Source organism: Stenella coeruleoalba (assembly GCF_951394435.1).
Source record: "Stenella coeruleoalba genome assembly, chromosome: 19".
NCBI lineage: Eukaryota > Metazoa > Chordata > Mammalia > Artiodactyla > Delphinidae > Stenella > Stenella coeruleoalba.
In genome coordinates, this window is record NC_137165.1 from 16,258,675 (window position 1) to 16,275,492 (window position 16,818).

The window sequence follows — 16,818 nt, forward strand, 5'->3', positions numbered from 1 at the left end:
TAAGTTCTGGTGGAAAGGGAGGGTCAATGACATGGTCTTATGTTCAATTTTAGGCTGAGGTTTCAGATGCCATTCTTTTCAAACTGTACTGAATGCCTACCAAGTACAAACACTCTGCTAGGAGCTGGGGATTTGAAGAGAAACAGGACTGTATGTTCTCAAGGAGCTGATGTCTAGTAGAGGGCCAAATAAGGACCTTAAAATAATTTTATGTATTTTGACATATATGTAGAGCAGACACAGGAAGAGAATTGGAAAATGAACAAACCCAAAAAACCCACCCAAAACTAATATAGGCCTTTCCTGGGTACTTTACGCAATTAAAAAAAAATGTGCCCTGAGGAATATTTTTTGCACACCTACCAAGTTCCAGACACTTAATAAATAACCTATTAACCCCTACATTGTCCTAGGAGTTACAGCACACTTCTCTCTCCATTCAGCAAAGGAGGAAATAGACTCAGAGATTAAGTCACTTGTTCAAGGCGACACAACTGTCAACTGCAAGAGGTGAGATCTGAGTTAAGGTCTGTCTGACTCCACAGAAACAGTTGTTTCTATCATATCAGTAGTTCTCAAAGTGTGGTCCAGGGATCACCCCCTCCTTTCTCTCATGAGTGTACAGTGGAGTTTTCCAGAGGTTATACGGCAGACATGTAGTATCACAACAGACTGAATGCAGAAGCAGGTAGGAGAATCCAGCATTCCTCTATTAAGGCAGACATTAAAAGGATTTGCCAAAACCAAACCAAAACAAAACAACCCAAACCCAAAACCAAAACAACCCCCCCTCCAAGAACCCAAAACCCAAAACAACCCCCCAAACAAAAAAAACCCCCCAAACCAAAAAAAAAACCCAAACAACGTCACTCTTCTTACTACGTTTTTTATTTTGAAGATTATACTTGTTTTTCATAAAATGTGTTATTTATGCTAAAATGTAGTGGGCTTACATTTTTTCTCAGCTTTATTCATGTGCAATTGACCCTTGAACAACATGGGTTTGAACTGCGTGGGTCCACTTATATGCGGATTTTTTACCCAGTAAATATTGTAGTATCTGTATTTTCATTTTACAGATCTTTAAATTAAATGTGGGAAACCGTTTGTGTTTGATTAGAGATCACAATATGTGGAATCAAAAGAATCAGGGTTTGAGGTTTTTTTTGTTTTTTTTTTTGCGGTATGTGAGCCTCTCACTGTTGTGGTCTCTCCCGTTGCTGAGCACAGGCTCCGGATGCGCAGGCTCGGCGGCCATGGCCCAGCCGCTCCCCGGCATGTGGGATCTTCCCGGACCGGGGCACGAACCCGTGTCCCCTGCAGCGGCAGGCGGACTCTCAACCACTGCGCCACCAGGGAAGCCCAGGGTTTGAGTTTTGATTCTATCCAAATTGTTTCAGTTTCCTGCCTTTGGGTGAGTCATTCATCAATTCCTTTGTTTTTGAGGCAGAGATAGCCGTATGGGATTGTGAGGGGAAGAGAGGTGGGTCAGCACATCAACCCTGTGTTATCCAAGGGTCAACTGTAATTGGCATATAATATTGTGTAAGGTTAAGGTCTATAATGTGTTGATTTGATATACTTGTATATTGCAAACAGGCTTATTATTATGTTAAAATGAATTAACATTCATCTATTTATTTAGTCATTATTAATTTAGTTTAGAAATTAATTTTAATTTCTAATCTGGTTAACATCTATATGTATAAATCTCAAACATCAATAGATATAACTCACATTAACAAAATGTCTTTGGAATCTTAAATTATCTTTGAGTATAAAGGGGTCCTGAGTTCAAAAAGTTTGAGAGCCACTATACTACACCATTGTATAGGTCCCACAGGGTGGTGATACAGGAAGCCTTGGGTTAGATTGATGCCCTTTCCCCCCCCAGGATCTGTATCCTTAAGGTCATTCAGCCCGAGTACAGCCAAAAGTGAATATCTAAAACTTCTGCCGATTAAATGTGGTGCTCTAATTTTAATACTGCTGTCTTTCAGCCCTGAACTAAGTCATTAAAAATAGATTTGGGTACAGCAGCCCCCACAGATAGCTTGCTTTAATTATAGGCTATCAGACCCACAAATTCAGTCTTGTAAGGCCTCAACATCTTCACACTAAATGCCAGCTCCTCCAGACCAGATGCCCTACAGCCTACTTAGCAGAGAGAAACAGACAGCCTACCTGATGAAAGCACAGCTTTATTCTGTTCTGCGGGCAGCTGGTGCTCTGTGCTGCATGCAGCTTTCTTCCCATTCCCTAGGTTAGCAATGAAGTACATGCTGTGCTATAGCTGGGGAATGCCTCCGATCTAACTCATTGCCAAGACTTCTAGTTAAAACAGATTGTGCAAGAAGCAATCCTGATTTGCTGCAACTTGGGGGAGCTAGATGTGCAGAGGGTGCTGCAGCAGCACTGCAGGCTGAGGTTGGCAAACAGCAACTATTCCAGAACAAAAACACTATTTATTAGTATGTGATTATCATTAATATATGATATCTGAGTCTGATGTCATTTGTATTTTGTATTTAGGACTTATGCTCTTGAATTTTCCCCATATTCAGATTGTACGTTAAATTTGCTACTGAAATAGATCCAGAAGGGGAGTGGGGTGGTGAAAAGAGAAGGTTTCTCCAGGCGGAAGCACAGCTGCAGTACAAGATGTGGCTCAAAGGGACAGGCTGGCGGTTACCATGACATTCTCTGGAAGAGCAATGGAGCTGGGATCAGATTGCCACAGGGGAGGCCCTCCACAGTCCCTCCCTTTGAACAAGATGATGTAGGAGGCAATTACAAGGAGACCAGAGCAAAAAGAGATGTCTGTTAATTCCCTCCACTGGCAGCTTCAATTAATGTTTACAGTTTTGTATTTTTAGGGTAAAGCTCTGTGCTGGGACTTGGGTATATAAAAATAAGTAAAACATGCTTTTGACCCTAGTGTTCATATTCATCTCACAAAAAACTTGTAAATAAAGTTACGACAGGGGCTTCCCTGGTGGTGCAGTGGTTAAGAATCCGCCTGCCAATGCAGGGGACACAGGTTCGAGCCCTGGTCCGGGAAGATCTCACATGCCGCAGAGCAACTAAGCCCGTGCGCCACAACTACTGAGCCTGTGCTCTAGAGCCTGCGAGCCACAACTGCTGAGTCCGTGTGCCACAACTACTGAAGCCCGAACATGAGCAAAGGCTTAGAGGTCTGACAGGGCCTAGTGATCTGGAGAATAGCCCTAGAAGTCTGGTGTGGAGTTTAAACTATAAGACGTTCTGCATTTGATGAGCAAGAGCCTAGGACTACTCCAAAGGTGTTCACAAATGACTACCCAACTTGGAATACAAAATCCTAAGAGTTTAATAAACAAAAGTATTCAAAGTCCACTCAAGACAAGTTCTTTTAAATTTGGGATTCAGAACTCTGTTAGGAAAATCTTAATCATATCAAGTCAAGATGTTAGAATACAGAAAATGTTAATTATACCTATAACTATTTTAACATGCACACTGTATTTATAAGAAATAACAGTCTTAGAATCTTTTCAAGAATCTTTTCAATGCCTGGGCGTAAAAAGCACTATTGTTAATGGTTAACATAATAAGTAATTTTAAAATATTAGTTTTTTCTTTTATTTCCATGTTTCCTTGGGGGACAAGGGCAAACGAGGTGCAGGAACAACTAAAATATGTAACCAGATTCAGTATCCCTGCAACAGTACTGAGCCTTGTGCATCACACACTGGGGGAGCAGACAGTTCCTGCTCTAGCACAGAGGGGCTGATCTGCCGTTGTAGTACAAAAACAGACATAGACAGTATGTAAATGAATGGGAGTGGCCTAATTTCTTAGTTTAGTAATCCCAGATCTAGAAGTACAGAAGGTCTTTAAAGAATTGATGGCATGGGCTTCCCTGATGCAGTGGTTAAGAATCCACCTGCCAATGCAGGGGACATGGGTTCAAGCCCTGGTCCAGGAAGATCCCACATACCATGGAGCAATTAAGCCCGTGTGCCACAACTACTGAGCCTGCGCTCTAGAGCCCCCGAGCCACAGCTACTGAGTCCGTGCGCGCCTAGAGCCCATGCTCTGCAACAAGAGGAGCCAACACAATAAGAAGCCTGCGCTTGCCGCAACTAGAGAAAAGCCCGTGCACAGCAACAAAGTCCCAACGCAGCCAAAAATAAAATTTTAAAAATTATTAAATAAATGTTAAAAGAAAAAAAATTGATGGCAAAGGTACCATGGGAGCCTGTAATAGAGGATTCTAACCTGGTTTTGAGAAAGTGACTTTAAATAAAGACCTTAAATAGCGAGGCAGAATTAACTAAGTGGAGGAGCTGGCTTCTTTGGAGATGGTTCGAGAAGTGGTGTTGTTGGAGAAAAGTGCTCCTAGCGCAAGGCCCAGAATATGCTGTAGAAGGAACAGTGAGGGTCAGTTTGACTGGAGAGAGGGTTCATGAGGAGTTAGAGGTGAGGCCACAAGGATCTTGATAGGACAACTTAAGGATTTTGGATTCTATCTGAAAGGTGCTGGGAAGCCCCTACAGGGTTTTAAACCAAGAACTGACTTAGTAATTTACTTGTTAATTAAATAAATATTTATTTAATGAGTGCCTACTACACGCCAGGCACATACAAGACAAACTCCCTGCCCCTAGGATACCTGTATTCTGTAATTTGCTAGGAGACAAACCACAAACAAATAAAATAAAGCTTGCTGTAAGTGCTAGGAAGGAAGTAAACACCCTTACCTTTGAGAGGGTTAGTTTAGGCCAAGAGGTCAAGAATGGGCAGGCTGTGGTATGCAGAGCCAGGGGAGGAGGTTCCTAGCTGAAAAGGTGGGCAAGAACTTGGCATACTGTAGGCAACGTCCTATGGCCAGTGTGACCAAAGAATGGTGAAGGCAGCAGAATGCGAGAGGGAGAAGGGGGCTGCTCAAGTCAGGCTGCAAAGGTCACGGAAAGCCACTGGAAAAGGAAATGACATGATCTGACCTGACCCGATCCTGCTAATGTGGAAAATGGACTGGGAGGGGTTCTGGGTGGAAGCAGAGAAAACTGAAGATACTATTGTGGTAGCTTGGGCAAAAGATGCTGGTGGCTTGGAATAGGGTAGCAGCAGTTGAGATGGAGAATAGAAGAGAGATTTGAAATATATTTTGCAGGTAGAAATGACAGGACTTAATGAAAGACTTGGCGGGGGGGTGAGGGGGGTGTGGATAGTAAAAAAGAATCCAAGATGATTTTCAGAGGTCTGGCTTTGGTAAGCATGTGGATGAGAGTACCACTTAGTAATGTAGGGAAGATCAGGTTTAGGATGATAGGAAAAACCAAAATTTTCTTTTTCTTATGTCAGGTTTGGGATGTCTAAGAGACATCCAAATGGAGCTGTTAAATAGGCATTCTGTGTGATTCTTAAACATAGAGGAGAGAAGGCTGGGCTAGAGACTTAAACTCGGGAGTTGCCAACTTTCAGATGGTTATTAAAGCCACAGGACTGGGTCATCTGAAGGAAGCATGCCGAAAACCCAGGATTAAACTCTGAAGGAAATTCAACTGTAATATGTGACTGTACCACTTTCTGATGTGATTAATCCCAGGATGAGATTTAAATCTCTTCGGGAGTAGCAATACCATGCTAATCTGATCTAGTAGCCGCCCAAACCAACTAAATAAGCTTTCAGATGTTTCAGACTTGTACTGGTTGGAGGAACACAAGTCATGCAAAAGGGCTCTAAATTCACAGTTGATGGGGGAGCAATCATACTTTTGTAATCAATACATAAGACTTAAAAATCAGTAACTTTCATATAAACAGTTAAACTAAAAAAGATCGAACAAAGCTTTTTTTGTCCCAAGAAATGAAATTCAAAATTCTTTACACTCTCCATGTTCATTAATAACAGCAGTGTAACTTAATACTCCCTTGCTACTTCTGATATTACAGTGAAGTATTTTAAGAGAGTTGAGGCCTCCTCTAACAGAAAAATAAGTATCAGCACTTGTAACAAACACGGGAAATGAACCGCTCCAGCTGGTTCAAGAGAGTCCCTGGAGAGAAAGGCAGAAACTGGAAGAATATAAAGTTTTTGTCTTAATAGCCCATTCTCATGTGTGTGGTAAGCGTTTGATGAATGTAGCCATCTACAAAAAGTTCTAATTATATTATTCAACAATATGGAAAAAGACGGAATTTGGCATCGCGCTCTAGCCTGATGGCCGAGTTGCTGGAAGCTCCGTAGGTTTCACATCCCCAGGACAAACAATTCGATCACCTGATCCTGACTCGGAAGCCCCAGGTCCCTTCCATTCCAAACCCTACCGCGCGGCCCAGTTTTCAGAAGCTGCGAGAGAAGGACGGCATCCCAGGAAGCCTGTTGACACAACAGGCCACCCAATTCATGGGTTCTGGGTGGCAGAGGGTTGGGAAAAGCCTTGAGACTCTGAGCAACTACCCCGCTTTCTTCCTCCTCCTCTCTCATAGAGCAGGGCAGGCCGGAGGCCCCCTTCCTCCCGCATACGGCTCCCCAGTACCTCGTCCCTTACGGGACCAGGCCCTAGGAGCCTGGCTCCCCACCTGACCCATTCGAGGAACACGCTTTCCAGTCCAAACTTTACCTGCCTGAGGCCCGTCGCTTCTCCGGTGCGCTAAGCCCCCAACGAGGAAAATGGAGTCCTCAAACCGAGACTGGGAAAAGATAGTACGGACCCACCACACGGTTCCTCCGCCACCGCCGCCGCCGCCGCCGCCGCCGCTGCTGCTGCGTCAACGTACTACGTCACTTCCGGCCCCCTGTCACTGGGAGTGGGCGGACCAGTGCTTGCTCTCTTCTCCCAACCCGGTCTCCGGGCTTCGCCGGGGGCGGGGGTAGGGTGGGGAGGAAGGGATGGGGGTAGCTGGGCTGGCCGAAGCAGTTCAGGAAAGCAACTCTCATAGGGCCCCCGGAACAGAATAAGCTGAACGAGGAGGTCGGAAGCAACCAGACCTAGCCTGTTCCTCAGGCCGCTCTAGCCAAAGGAACCATAAAGACCAGACTAGAGCTCCTTTCCGTCCTCTCTCTGGTTCCACCCGCGGCTTCCGGTTCCGGGGAGGGGCCGAGTTTTCTTCGAAGATTGAGGCTCCGCGCTACAGACAGGATGGATGTGGTGTCGCTGCTGTTGTTCGGGGGTTTGTGGAGTGCTGTGGGCTCGTCCAGTCTGGCTGTCGTTACATGCGGTTCTGTGGTGAAGCTGCTCAATACGCGCCACAACGTGCGACTGCACTCACACGACGTGCGCTACGGGTCAGGTACGGCCACCCGGGTTCGGGTGGGCTGGGAAGGCCTGGTAGGCTCCGGAGGGGGCGGGGCCTAGAGAAACTCTGAGGGGTGTGGTCTGGGAAGGTTAGTGGAGCCCGGGGGAGGTTCCTGAGGTCTGGAGGCGGAAAGTCCGAGAGTTGAGTGGTCCTTAAGCATCTTAATCGTAATCTTAGTTTCTATGTGGTGAGCTTCGTGCCAGGCACATTACATATTTGCTTTTTTAAGACTTACAACATTCCGACGACGCATAGACTAGTATTATCCCCATTTTACAGGTGAGGAAACAGACTCAAATAAATCGCATACTCAAAACCTTGGCAGCTAGTGAATGACAGTGATGGGGTTCGATCCACATCTGTCCAGGGTCAAAGTCTGCTTTCAGTTACTGCAGGCTGGTAGTACTCAGTGCAGGAGAGACAGACATGTAGAAAATTACAGTAAGTGCTGTTATTTCTGAAGTCTTCCAAGACCTCATTCTTTGATTATAATCCTCTGTTCTAGCTCTTTTCCATCTTACACTTGCTCTTCAACTCTTTACCTTTGGCCTCTTTTCACTCAGACCTTATCCTTTTTGTAAAGAAGAACTGAAGCACTCACTGGAATTGGAGAGGAAACTGTTTAGGGGGCTTTTTAACGTATGAAACTAAAATGCTTAGCTTGTGGGTTCATTTATAATTCAGCAATTATTTGTGGATTCATTCGTTCAGTATAAATTTAAGGAATCTACTGTGTGTCTAATATTGTTCTAGATACAGGAAATACAGTAGTGAGCCAGTGAGCAAGTTACAAGAAAATGAAAACAGACAGAAAGGAGAGGAAAAAAGTTCAGGTAGTGAGATGTGAGAGACATCTAAGATGACTGCTGGATTTCTGTCTTAGATAACTGATGATGCTATTAGCTAAGAGAGGAAGGAGTTCTCTTAGATGGAGACTGGTCTGTGGTTTATGATACCCAAAACCTGTCTGGCCAGGTAGACTAGGAGAGGAACTGAATTGTCATTGTTGGGACGTCTTAATAATCCTAGCGGTGGGCTTCCCTGGTGGCGCAGTGGTTAAGAATCCGCCTGCCAATGCAGGGGACACGGGTTCGAGCCCTGGTCCGGGAAGATCCCACATGCCGTGGAGCAACTAAGCCCGTGCGCCACAACTACTGAACCTGCGCTCTAGAGCCCGTGAGCCATTAATGCTGAGCCCACGTGTCACAGCTACTGAAGCCCGCGCGCCTAGAGCCTGTGCTCCACAACAGGAGAAGCCACTGCAATGAGAATCCCGCACACCGCAATGAAGAGTAGTCCCCACTTGCTGCAACTAGAGAAAGCCCGCGCGCAGCAACGAAGACCCAATGCATCCAAAAATAAAGTAAAATAATCCTAGCGGCCATTCAGTGAATACTTACTATGTGTCAGACTTATTATATTTTAATTTGATCTAGTTTCCTATTTTGGATCTACTGAATCAGAATGTGGGTGGAGAGAGGCTGCCAGTAGGAATCTATAGGTTTAAAAAGCTCTTCAGGTGCTTCTGATGGGCATCCAGATTTGAGAACCAGGTTCAGTCTGGAGCTCAGAGAGAGATCTGTGCTGAGCCTGAGATACAGAGTTAAGTACAACATCATTGTCTGGGTGGTGGTTGAAGATGTGGGGAGAGTAAATGAAATTGCCCAGGATGAACTGTGGTTTGCAATCTGGTGTCAATTTGAGTCACTTGAAAAACTTGTTGAAGCACTTGTAAATGCTTCTGTCTTGATCTCCAACCAGTATTTAAGAATGTATAAGGGCCAAGGATGGAACTCTGGGTAATCCTAAAGTTGAAGAATGGGAAAGGAAGGGAGGGTTGAATAGAAAGTGAAAAGTAGGAGACAGAAAGTGTAGACCATGATTTAGTGAGGCATGGAAGTGAGGACCAAGAGAACTGTAAAGCAGTAACCAGAAGTGAGGAGGGAGGGTTGGTTAGCCTTTTTTTTTTTTTTTTAAGATATAACAAAATCATTGAGTAGAAGAAGCAAGAGAGAGAAACTGGTAGTTTAGTCATAAACATTCACCCAGATAACTGGTACAACGCAGTTATGTTAAGTGGTAAAAGGGAAGTGTCATCAAAAGTTTGTGGTCAGGCAGGGCCAGGGGACTGAAGGGAAAGCTAGGAGGAATAGGCAAGAGTGACTGAGGAAAGTGTCTGGGAAATATGGAGTGCCTTCAAAGAATTGAGTAGTGAATGAGGCCTAGGGAAGAGAATATCCCTTGAGTTTATATGAGTGGCCTATTTGGGGGGACTTAACAGAAAATAAAGCTTTGTAGGAGGCCAGGTGGTAGAGTGGTTAAGAGTGTGAGTTCTAGAGTTGGCCCACTTAGGTTTAAACCCTGCATTGTCTCTTAAGATTATGTGATCTTGGGCATATTATTCAGCCTTTTTAACACTCCAGTGTAAAATGGGGGTGATAATAATAATAGCTATCTCAGAGAGTAGATGAATGTATCAATTAAGAATATTCAAGTAAAAAGCCTGGGTTTGTATCTGATACTCAGTAATTGCTCAAGTACACGTTAGCTGGTTAGCAATTATTATTTGTATATATCCACTTTTTTTCAAGCCTGTAGCTACATGTTTAACCTAGTACCTTGTAACCTGCAAAATCGCACCATTTGTAAGTAGTATGAACCAAATTTAGATGACTTAAGAATACTTTTGTGGGACTTCCCTGGTGGTGCAGTGGTTAAGAATCCGCCTGCCAATGCAGGGGACATGGGTTCGAGCCCTGGTCCAGGAAGATCCTGCATGCCGCGGAGCAACTAAGCCCGTGTGCCATAGCTACTGAAGCCTGCGCACTTAGAGCTTGTGCTCCGTAACTAGAGAAGCCACTGCAGTGAGAAGCCTGTGCACTGCAATGAAGAGTAGCCGCAGCTCACCACAACTAGAGAAAGCCCGTGCACAGCAACAAAGACCCAATGCAGCCAAGTTAAAAAAAAAAAAAATGTTGAAATTGTAAATTAAAAAAAAAAACTTTTGTAATATGTTGGATATATCACTTACAGGAATTGGAGAGCTGCAATGGCTTGTTGGATTAAAGTTGACAGCAAAAAACGGTCTCATTTTATTTTATTTTTAATTAATTAATTTATTTTTGGCTGCATTGGGTCTTCATTGCTGTGTGCGGGCTTTCTCTAGTTGCGGTGAATGGGGGCTACTGTTCATTGCGGTGCGCGGGTTTCTCATTGCGGTGACTTCTCTTGTTGCAGAGCATGGGCTCTAGGTGTGCAGGCTTCAGTAGTTGTGGCACGCAGGCTCAGTAGTTGTGGCACGCAGGCTCAGTAGTTGTGGCTCGCGGGCTCTAGAGCGCAGGCTCAGTAGCTGTGGTGCATGGGCTTAGTTGCTCCACGGCATGTGGGATCTTCCCGGACCAGGGCTCAAACCCGTGTTCCCTGCATTGACAGGCGGATTGGATTCTTAACCACTGTGCTACCAGGGAAGCCCTGATATGGTACACTCTTAAACATAGTTTGTCATATAATAACTAATACCATATAAATACATTTAGCATTTTTCATATATATTTTAATGTCATAGAAGAAAAAAATATGAAGCATGGGGTTTTCTTCCCAGCCCCAAAACCTATTTTATGACACAGGGCACGTTATTAGCCATAGGAAAGAGAGGGGTCAGGTTGAGCTCACCCTCTTTTCTTTTTCTTTTTGACTGCAGGTAGTGGGCAGCAGTCAGTGACAGGTGTAACCTCTGTGGATGACAGCAATAGTTACTGGAGGATACGGGGGAAGACGGCCACAGTGTGTGAGAGGGGAACCCCCATCAGATGTGGTCAGCCCATCCGGCTGACACATGTCAACACTGGCCGAAACCTCCATAGTCACCACTTCACCTCACCTCTTTCTGGAAACCAGGTGAGGTGGCATCCTGTGGGTCATTGCTGCTCATTACTCAGTTGAGTTGTTTGATATCTTGGTTCTTAGCCCTTTCTCTTCCAGGTATAGATCTTCTCTTTTGTGCAGACCTGAAGAATTGCCTCTGTCTCATAAGTGTGAAGGAAGTTGTTTCTGGTCAAAATGGAGACTACATTTAGATCAAATCAAGAAATGAGGAAAGAGAGAATAGGTATATGTTAGTGTATCATAAGTTATCTTGATAAATCTTGCAATAAAGAAACCCAGTGTTTTCCAAACTTGCGATAAAAATTATTATTTTTTAATGATGCCAACTAACCACATTAGGAAAATGAATTAGGTATTGTGCCATTTATTTTAAGCCTTGAACTTCTGAAGGATGTGGATCCTTTAATGACTGCTTCCCTCCCACTCCCCCTCTGTACATATTTTTCCCTATTAACATCTTAACATTAGTATGGTAAATTTGCTACAGTTAATAAAGCAATACTGATACGTTGTTATCAACTAAAGTCTATAGTTCATTCTGATTTCCTTAGTTTTTACCTACTGTCTTTTTTCTGTTCCAGGATCCCATCCACATCACATTTAGTCGTTTCCTTAGACTCCTCTTGGCTGTGACAGTTTCTCAGATTCTCCTTGTTTTTGTTGACCTTGATAGTTTATTTTTTATTTTTTATTTTTTTGGCGGTACGCGGGCCTCTCACTGTTGTGGCCTCTCCCGTTGCGGAGCACAGGCTCCGGACGCGCAGGCTCAGTGGCCATGGCTCACGGGCCCAGCCGCTCCACGGCATGTGGGATCTTCCCGGACCGGGGCACGAACCCGTGTCCCCTGTATCGGCAGGTGGACTCTCAACCACTGCGCCACCAGGGAAGCCCTGATAGTTTATTTTTTATAAATTTATCTATTTATTCATTTTTGGCTGCGTTGGGTCTTTGTTGCTGCATGCATGCTTTCTCTAGTTGCGGCGAGTGGCGGCTATTCTTCGTTGCGGTGCGCAGGCTGTTTATTGCGGTGGCTTCTCTTGTTGTGGAGCACGGGCTCTAGGTGCATAGGCTTTAGTAGTTGCGGCACGCAGGGTCAGTAGTTGTGGCTCGCGGGCTCTAGAGCGCAGGCTTAGTGGTTGTGGTGCACAGCTTAGTTGCTCCGTGGCACGTCGGATCTTCCTGGACCAGGGCTTGAACCCATGTACCCGGCATTGGCAGGTGGATTCCTAACCACTGTGCCACCAGGGAAGTCCTGACCTTGATAGTTTTGAGGAGTGCTAGTCAGGTATATTATAGGATGCTCCTCTGTTGGAATTTGTCTGATCTTTTTCTTATGATTAAACTGGATTTATAAAGGTTTTGGGGAGGAAGACCACAGAGGTGCCATTTTCATCCCATCTATAAAGGGTACATAGTATCTTATGATTGTTGATATTGATTACTTGGCTGAAGTAGTGTTTTTCAGGTTTCTCTTGTAAAGTTATTCTTTTCATTTTTTCCCTTTACATACTGTACTCTTTGGAAGGAAGTCACTGTGCACAGCTCATACTTGAGTTGGGAGTTATGCTCTTCTTCCTTTAGGGTAGAATAGTTACATAATTTATTTGGAATTCTTCTGCATGGAAGATTTGTCTTTTCTCTATTCAGTCATTTATTTTCATTGGTATGGACTCCTGGATATTTATTTTATACGTTGAGTTATAATCCAATATCACTGTCTTCATTATGTTGCTCACATTTTTCCAACTTTGGCTGTTGGGAGCTCTTTCAGTTGTCTCCTGTGTCCATTTGACCTGCTCCCATCATTGTGTATGCGTGTGGCTGTGTTTTAACACTTCCTTACTTTCTGGCAGTAAAAGATATTCCAGGCTCATCTTGAATATTTCTTGCCCCAGTCCTAGAATCAGCTATTTGCCTATGGAGTCCTGCTTCCTTTTATTGGAAAAGGGTATTCTTAAACCAAGATCTAGGCCTTTCATGAGCTTGTTGCTAGGGGGTTTTGTTTCTTTTAGGCCCTCTCACCTGACAGAGCAAAGAAATATATGTATGTATGTGTATATACTCATATTTATTGTAAGTGTTCACATATGTAACCATCTATATCTATATTAAGTTAAACATGAGTTCTTACTGATGCCTCCAATTCTAATCCATTGCCACATAGACCATTTTAGCCTCCTCCCTTTGCTTATTTGTGAATTCCCATTCTAACAGTGAGACACCAGGCTGCTCACACTGTCATCCATTTACTTACTTGTTCAGTTCCAGTGTGCAAGTATTAGTAGTAGAATTGTTAATTATGTGCAGTTTCTTTTGCCTTTAGTCTTACAGACTTTATTTCCAAATGACTGATTTTTATCATCTAAAATTTTATAGCTCTTAGTGTATATTTAAATTGTATGTGTCTGGTAGTGGTCATTTTGTAACGTATAGAAATATTGAGTCACTGTGTTGTGCACCTGGAACTAACATAGTGTTGTAGGTCAATTATACTTCAATTAAAAAAAATTATGTATGTCTGAAATAATCAGTTACTTTTAAAATTGTGATAGAAACTCTGAATTTTTGGCCTTATGGGGAATGGGATTAGAATACGAGTGGAAGATAGAATCTGCTATACTCTGCTCAGTTAATATTTATTATTTTACTTAATTCTCACAATTATTTTGTAAGGTATTATTGTCATCATTTTATAGAGGAGAAAATGAAAGCCCAAAGGAGTTACACAGGAAGGGACAAAGCTGACATTCAAGGTTTGCCTGTTTCCAGAGCCCATCCCCTTTCCAACTTGTGTTTCTCACCACGTCACTTAATGTCTAGTTAAGGGAATGAGGCAGGAATATTTAAAGTCAAATAACAAGAGGTAAAGTATTTTAAGACTATAATAGAAAATATAAGGCAAATATAGGAATATTTTCAAAGTAAACGTTTGGACCATAATCTTATGGCAAGTGATTTCATGTCTTTGGTGTCTTTTTTCCACAGTTTTATTTTATTTTATTTATTTTTAAACAACACTGGAAAGCCTCTTATTTATCACTTTTGGATAGTCTTAGTTTTATTCCCATTGCCTCCCTCCCCTTTTCAGGCCTATGTGTCAGCTATACTAATGTCGCTACCTATCTCTGTCTTCCAGGAAGTGAGTGCTTTTGGTGAGGAAGGTGAAGGCGACTATCTGGATGACTGGACAGTGCTCTGTAATGGGCCCTACTGGGTGAGGGATGGTGAGGTGCGGTTCAAGCATTCTTCCACTGAGGTTCTGCTGTCTGTCACAGGAGAACAATATGGTCGACCCATCAGTGGGCAAAAAGAGGTGCATGGCATGGCCCAGCCAAGCCAGAACAATTACTGGAAAGCCATGGAAGGCATCTTCATGAAGCCCAGTGAGTTGTTGAAGGCAGAAGGCCATCACACAGAGCTATGAGTCTGGAGGCTGTGAGCCACTGTCACCACACAGTGTTCATAGACATCTGCTGCTCCTTCACCCTTTGGATCCCTGCCACAGGTGACCATGTCACCACTGAGATGAAGACACATGATAGGAAACAGTGGATGTGTTTGGAAGCCTCAGCCCTTCACACTTGAATTGGTTGTTCTCCCAGACTTGGGTCAGTTATTTCTGAGTACAAGACTTGTTGGTGAAGGAGCAGATGCTTTTTATTCATATTAATAAAACAAAAACGGAGGGAGGCATCCCTCCTAGCTGGGAAATTTTTATTCCTCAGAATCTTGGCATCATGGATTATTAATGTGTGTGACTTTTCTCCCACTTTCTCCAGAATGATAAAAAAAATTTCACTGTTAGTCACTGTATTGTCATTTATTAGGCATGCTATGTCATAATCTGATTAATCCTTGAGTCCTAAGAGTCATTGCTAGCACTCTTTTGAGATGATGGGAACCTTTGGTGTGGGCCCTTTTGAAAGCCTTACTTGCATCCCACTTTTTCTATCTTTACTTTTACTTCTCCCTCAGCACCTCATCTTTATTAGTTTTTTGACTAATTATGGCTATAGACCCTTAATAAATAGCCAATAAAATGTTTTACTTTGGATATGTTAATTGTACTTGAGAAAAAAGGGTAGGGGTGGAAAGTGGAACCAACATTTATTTACTGCTTGCTAAATACTAGGCACCATATTATAGATCTTACCTCATTTAATCTTCACAGATATGTTACTGGGTATATACTACGATTTTACCAATGCAGAACAGAAAAGTTGAGTAACCGCCTGAATTCTTAAAGCTAGTAAATAATTTGAAGACAAGAATTCATTTTTTTACTGCAGTACAACTGTGTTTAGTTCTTGGATGATAACTATACTTTTTGGACAAATGTAGATATCTTTCTCTGAAAAGGGGATTAGAAAGCTTTTGTCCTCTACTCACCTCACTTCTTCCTTTCCTCTGCTTGGCAGTTCCAGGAAGTTTGCTTCTGTCCTTCAAGGATGGTAGTGGTGAACAGAAGTGTTTGTCATCTGCTGGAATTTCAGTGACTAGCGGGCCTTTTTATTTTTAGAAACTTCTGGATTTTTTCCTTACTTGCTTTAGGGAGTTAATGTTGAACATTTGGGGGTACCAGGTCTGTGCCAGACGTGACCTGTAACATTAAAAGACTTGATCTCTTTTACAAGGGCTTGTCTCAGTAAGCTGAGACCAGGAACTAGTTGAGCTCCATCTCTGCCTTCTTCCCTCTTTTTCCACTTCAGTTGTATTGCTCCATTGAGAGCTCTCCAGAAAGAAGTAGACAAGTGATAAAATCAACATTTCGTGCCATTGAGATAGTTGGGAGTAGGGTGGTTAACAGTCTGGGGAGAAAGAAAGGAAGTGATAGAAGCAGCTGAGTAAAGGGATCAGCTTTCACAACATGAATGAGAGTAGGGAGTTGTGTTGCAAGTACCCCTTCGTGGCTTGGTCAGAGTTTTTACTCAGTTGTTGGGCCTTCTCTGAAGGTTCACAGACAGAACATACCTTGAAACTGCAGATTACAAGGTGGATGGCGGAACTATAGCGCCTGAGAGATAAGTAGGAACTTGAAAAAAACAGTGGTGGAGCCCTTGGGAAGATTTCGTGAAATGACCAATAAGAGGCTTAGATGAGGAAGGAAACCAGTTGGAGGGGTAAAAGCAACTTTGGGTAACCTAGGCGAAAGCTGAAATGGTGCTTTATCTGAATAAGTGAAAAAAGCCTCCAAGAGAAATCCTGAAGGATGTTTATGGAGATTAGGATGTCAGAGCAAAGGGATATGAAGTACTTATTTTGAAATAAGTATGTCAAAGAATCTGAAGCTAAAGAATTCTTTTAGCTTATACTGTATTAACATCACTGTACTAGGGTTGGAAGGAATCTTTGTCCAATGACTTCACAGAGAAGGAAATAGGCAAAATAAAGTTGGCCCTGAATTCTCTATTTCATATAATTATGTTTGCTTCCTAGATAAATTGTTGCTGAAGAGCAAGAACAATATTCTTTACTTCTGTAATACCCCTGGCCCAGTGCCTGGTTTGTGCTATTCACAGTAGAAACTGAAAACTGCAATGAGGGGTCCAGAATGGTGCAACTCATTCCTTTGTGGATGGAATGAGGTGGGATTTTTGAGGCCTTTTAATTACCGCTTGGTTTCCTCCTTAATGATGTTCAGACAAGACT

General features: G+C 43.1%; 2 protein-coding genes across 2 annotated transcripts in view; one reads left to right on the forward strand and one right to left on the reverse strand.

Annotated features, from left to right (window-relative positions):
- The window catches only part of SUPT6H (SPT6 homolog, histone chaperone and transcription elongation factor), a 31,722-nt gene extending 24,962 nt beyond the window's left edge, over positions 1–6,760 (reverse strand). The window contains exon 1 of the mRNA XM_079903639.1: positions 6,609–6,760. The gene's annotated coding sequence lies outside the window, so the exon portion shown is untranslated. The remainder of the gene's footprint in view (positions 1–6,608) is intronic.
- A 224-nt stretch (positions 6,761–6,984) lies between these two features.
- Positions 6,985–15,319, forward strand: SDF2 (stromal cell derived factor 2). The gene is made up of 3 exons (XM_079903641.1): positions 6,985–7,278; positions 10,985–11,181; positions 14,306–15,319. The coding sequence occupies exons 1-3, from the start codon at positions 7,128–7,130 to the stop codon at positions 14,591–14,593; spliced, it is 636 nt and encodes a 211-aa protein (XP_079759767.1). The 5' UTR covers positions 6,985–7,127; the 3' UTR covers positions 14,594–15,319.
- Positions 15,320–16,818: the final 1,499 nt, after the last annotated feature.

Bases quoted from the DNA above. Each gene is read 5' to 3' on its own strand.
- SDF2 (XM_079903641.1), top strand. From the start codon at position 7,128: ATGGATGTGGTGTCGCTGCTGTTGTTCGGGGGTTTGTGGAGTGCTGTG. The intron at 7,279-10,984 runs GTACGGCCACCC...TTTTGACTGCAG, and splicing joins CGACGTGCGCTACGGGTCAG to GTAGTGGGCAGCAGTCAGTG. The intron at 11,182-14,305 runs GTGAGGTGGCAT...TCTGTCTTCCAG, and splicing joins CACCTCTTTCTGGAAACCAG to GAAGTGAGTGCTTTTGGTGA.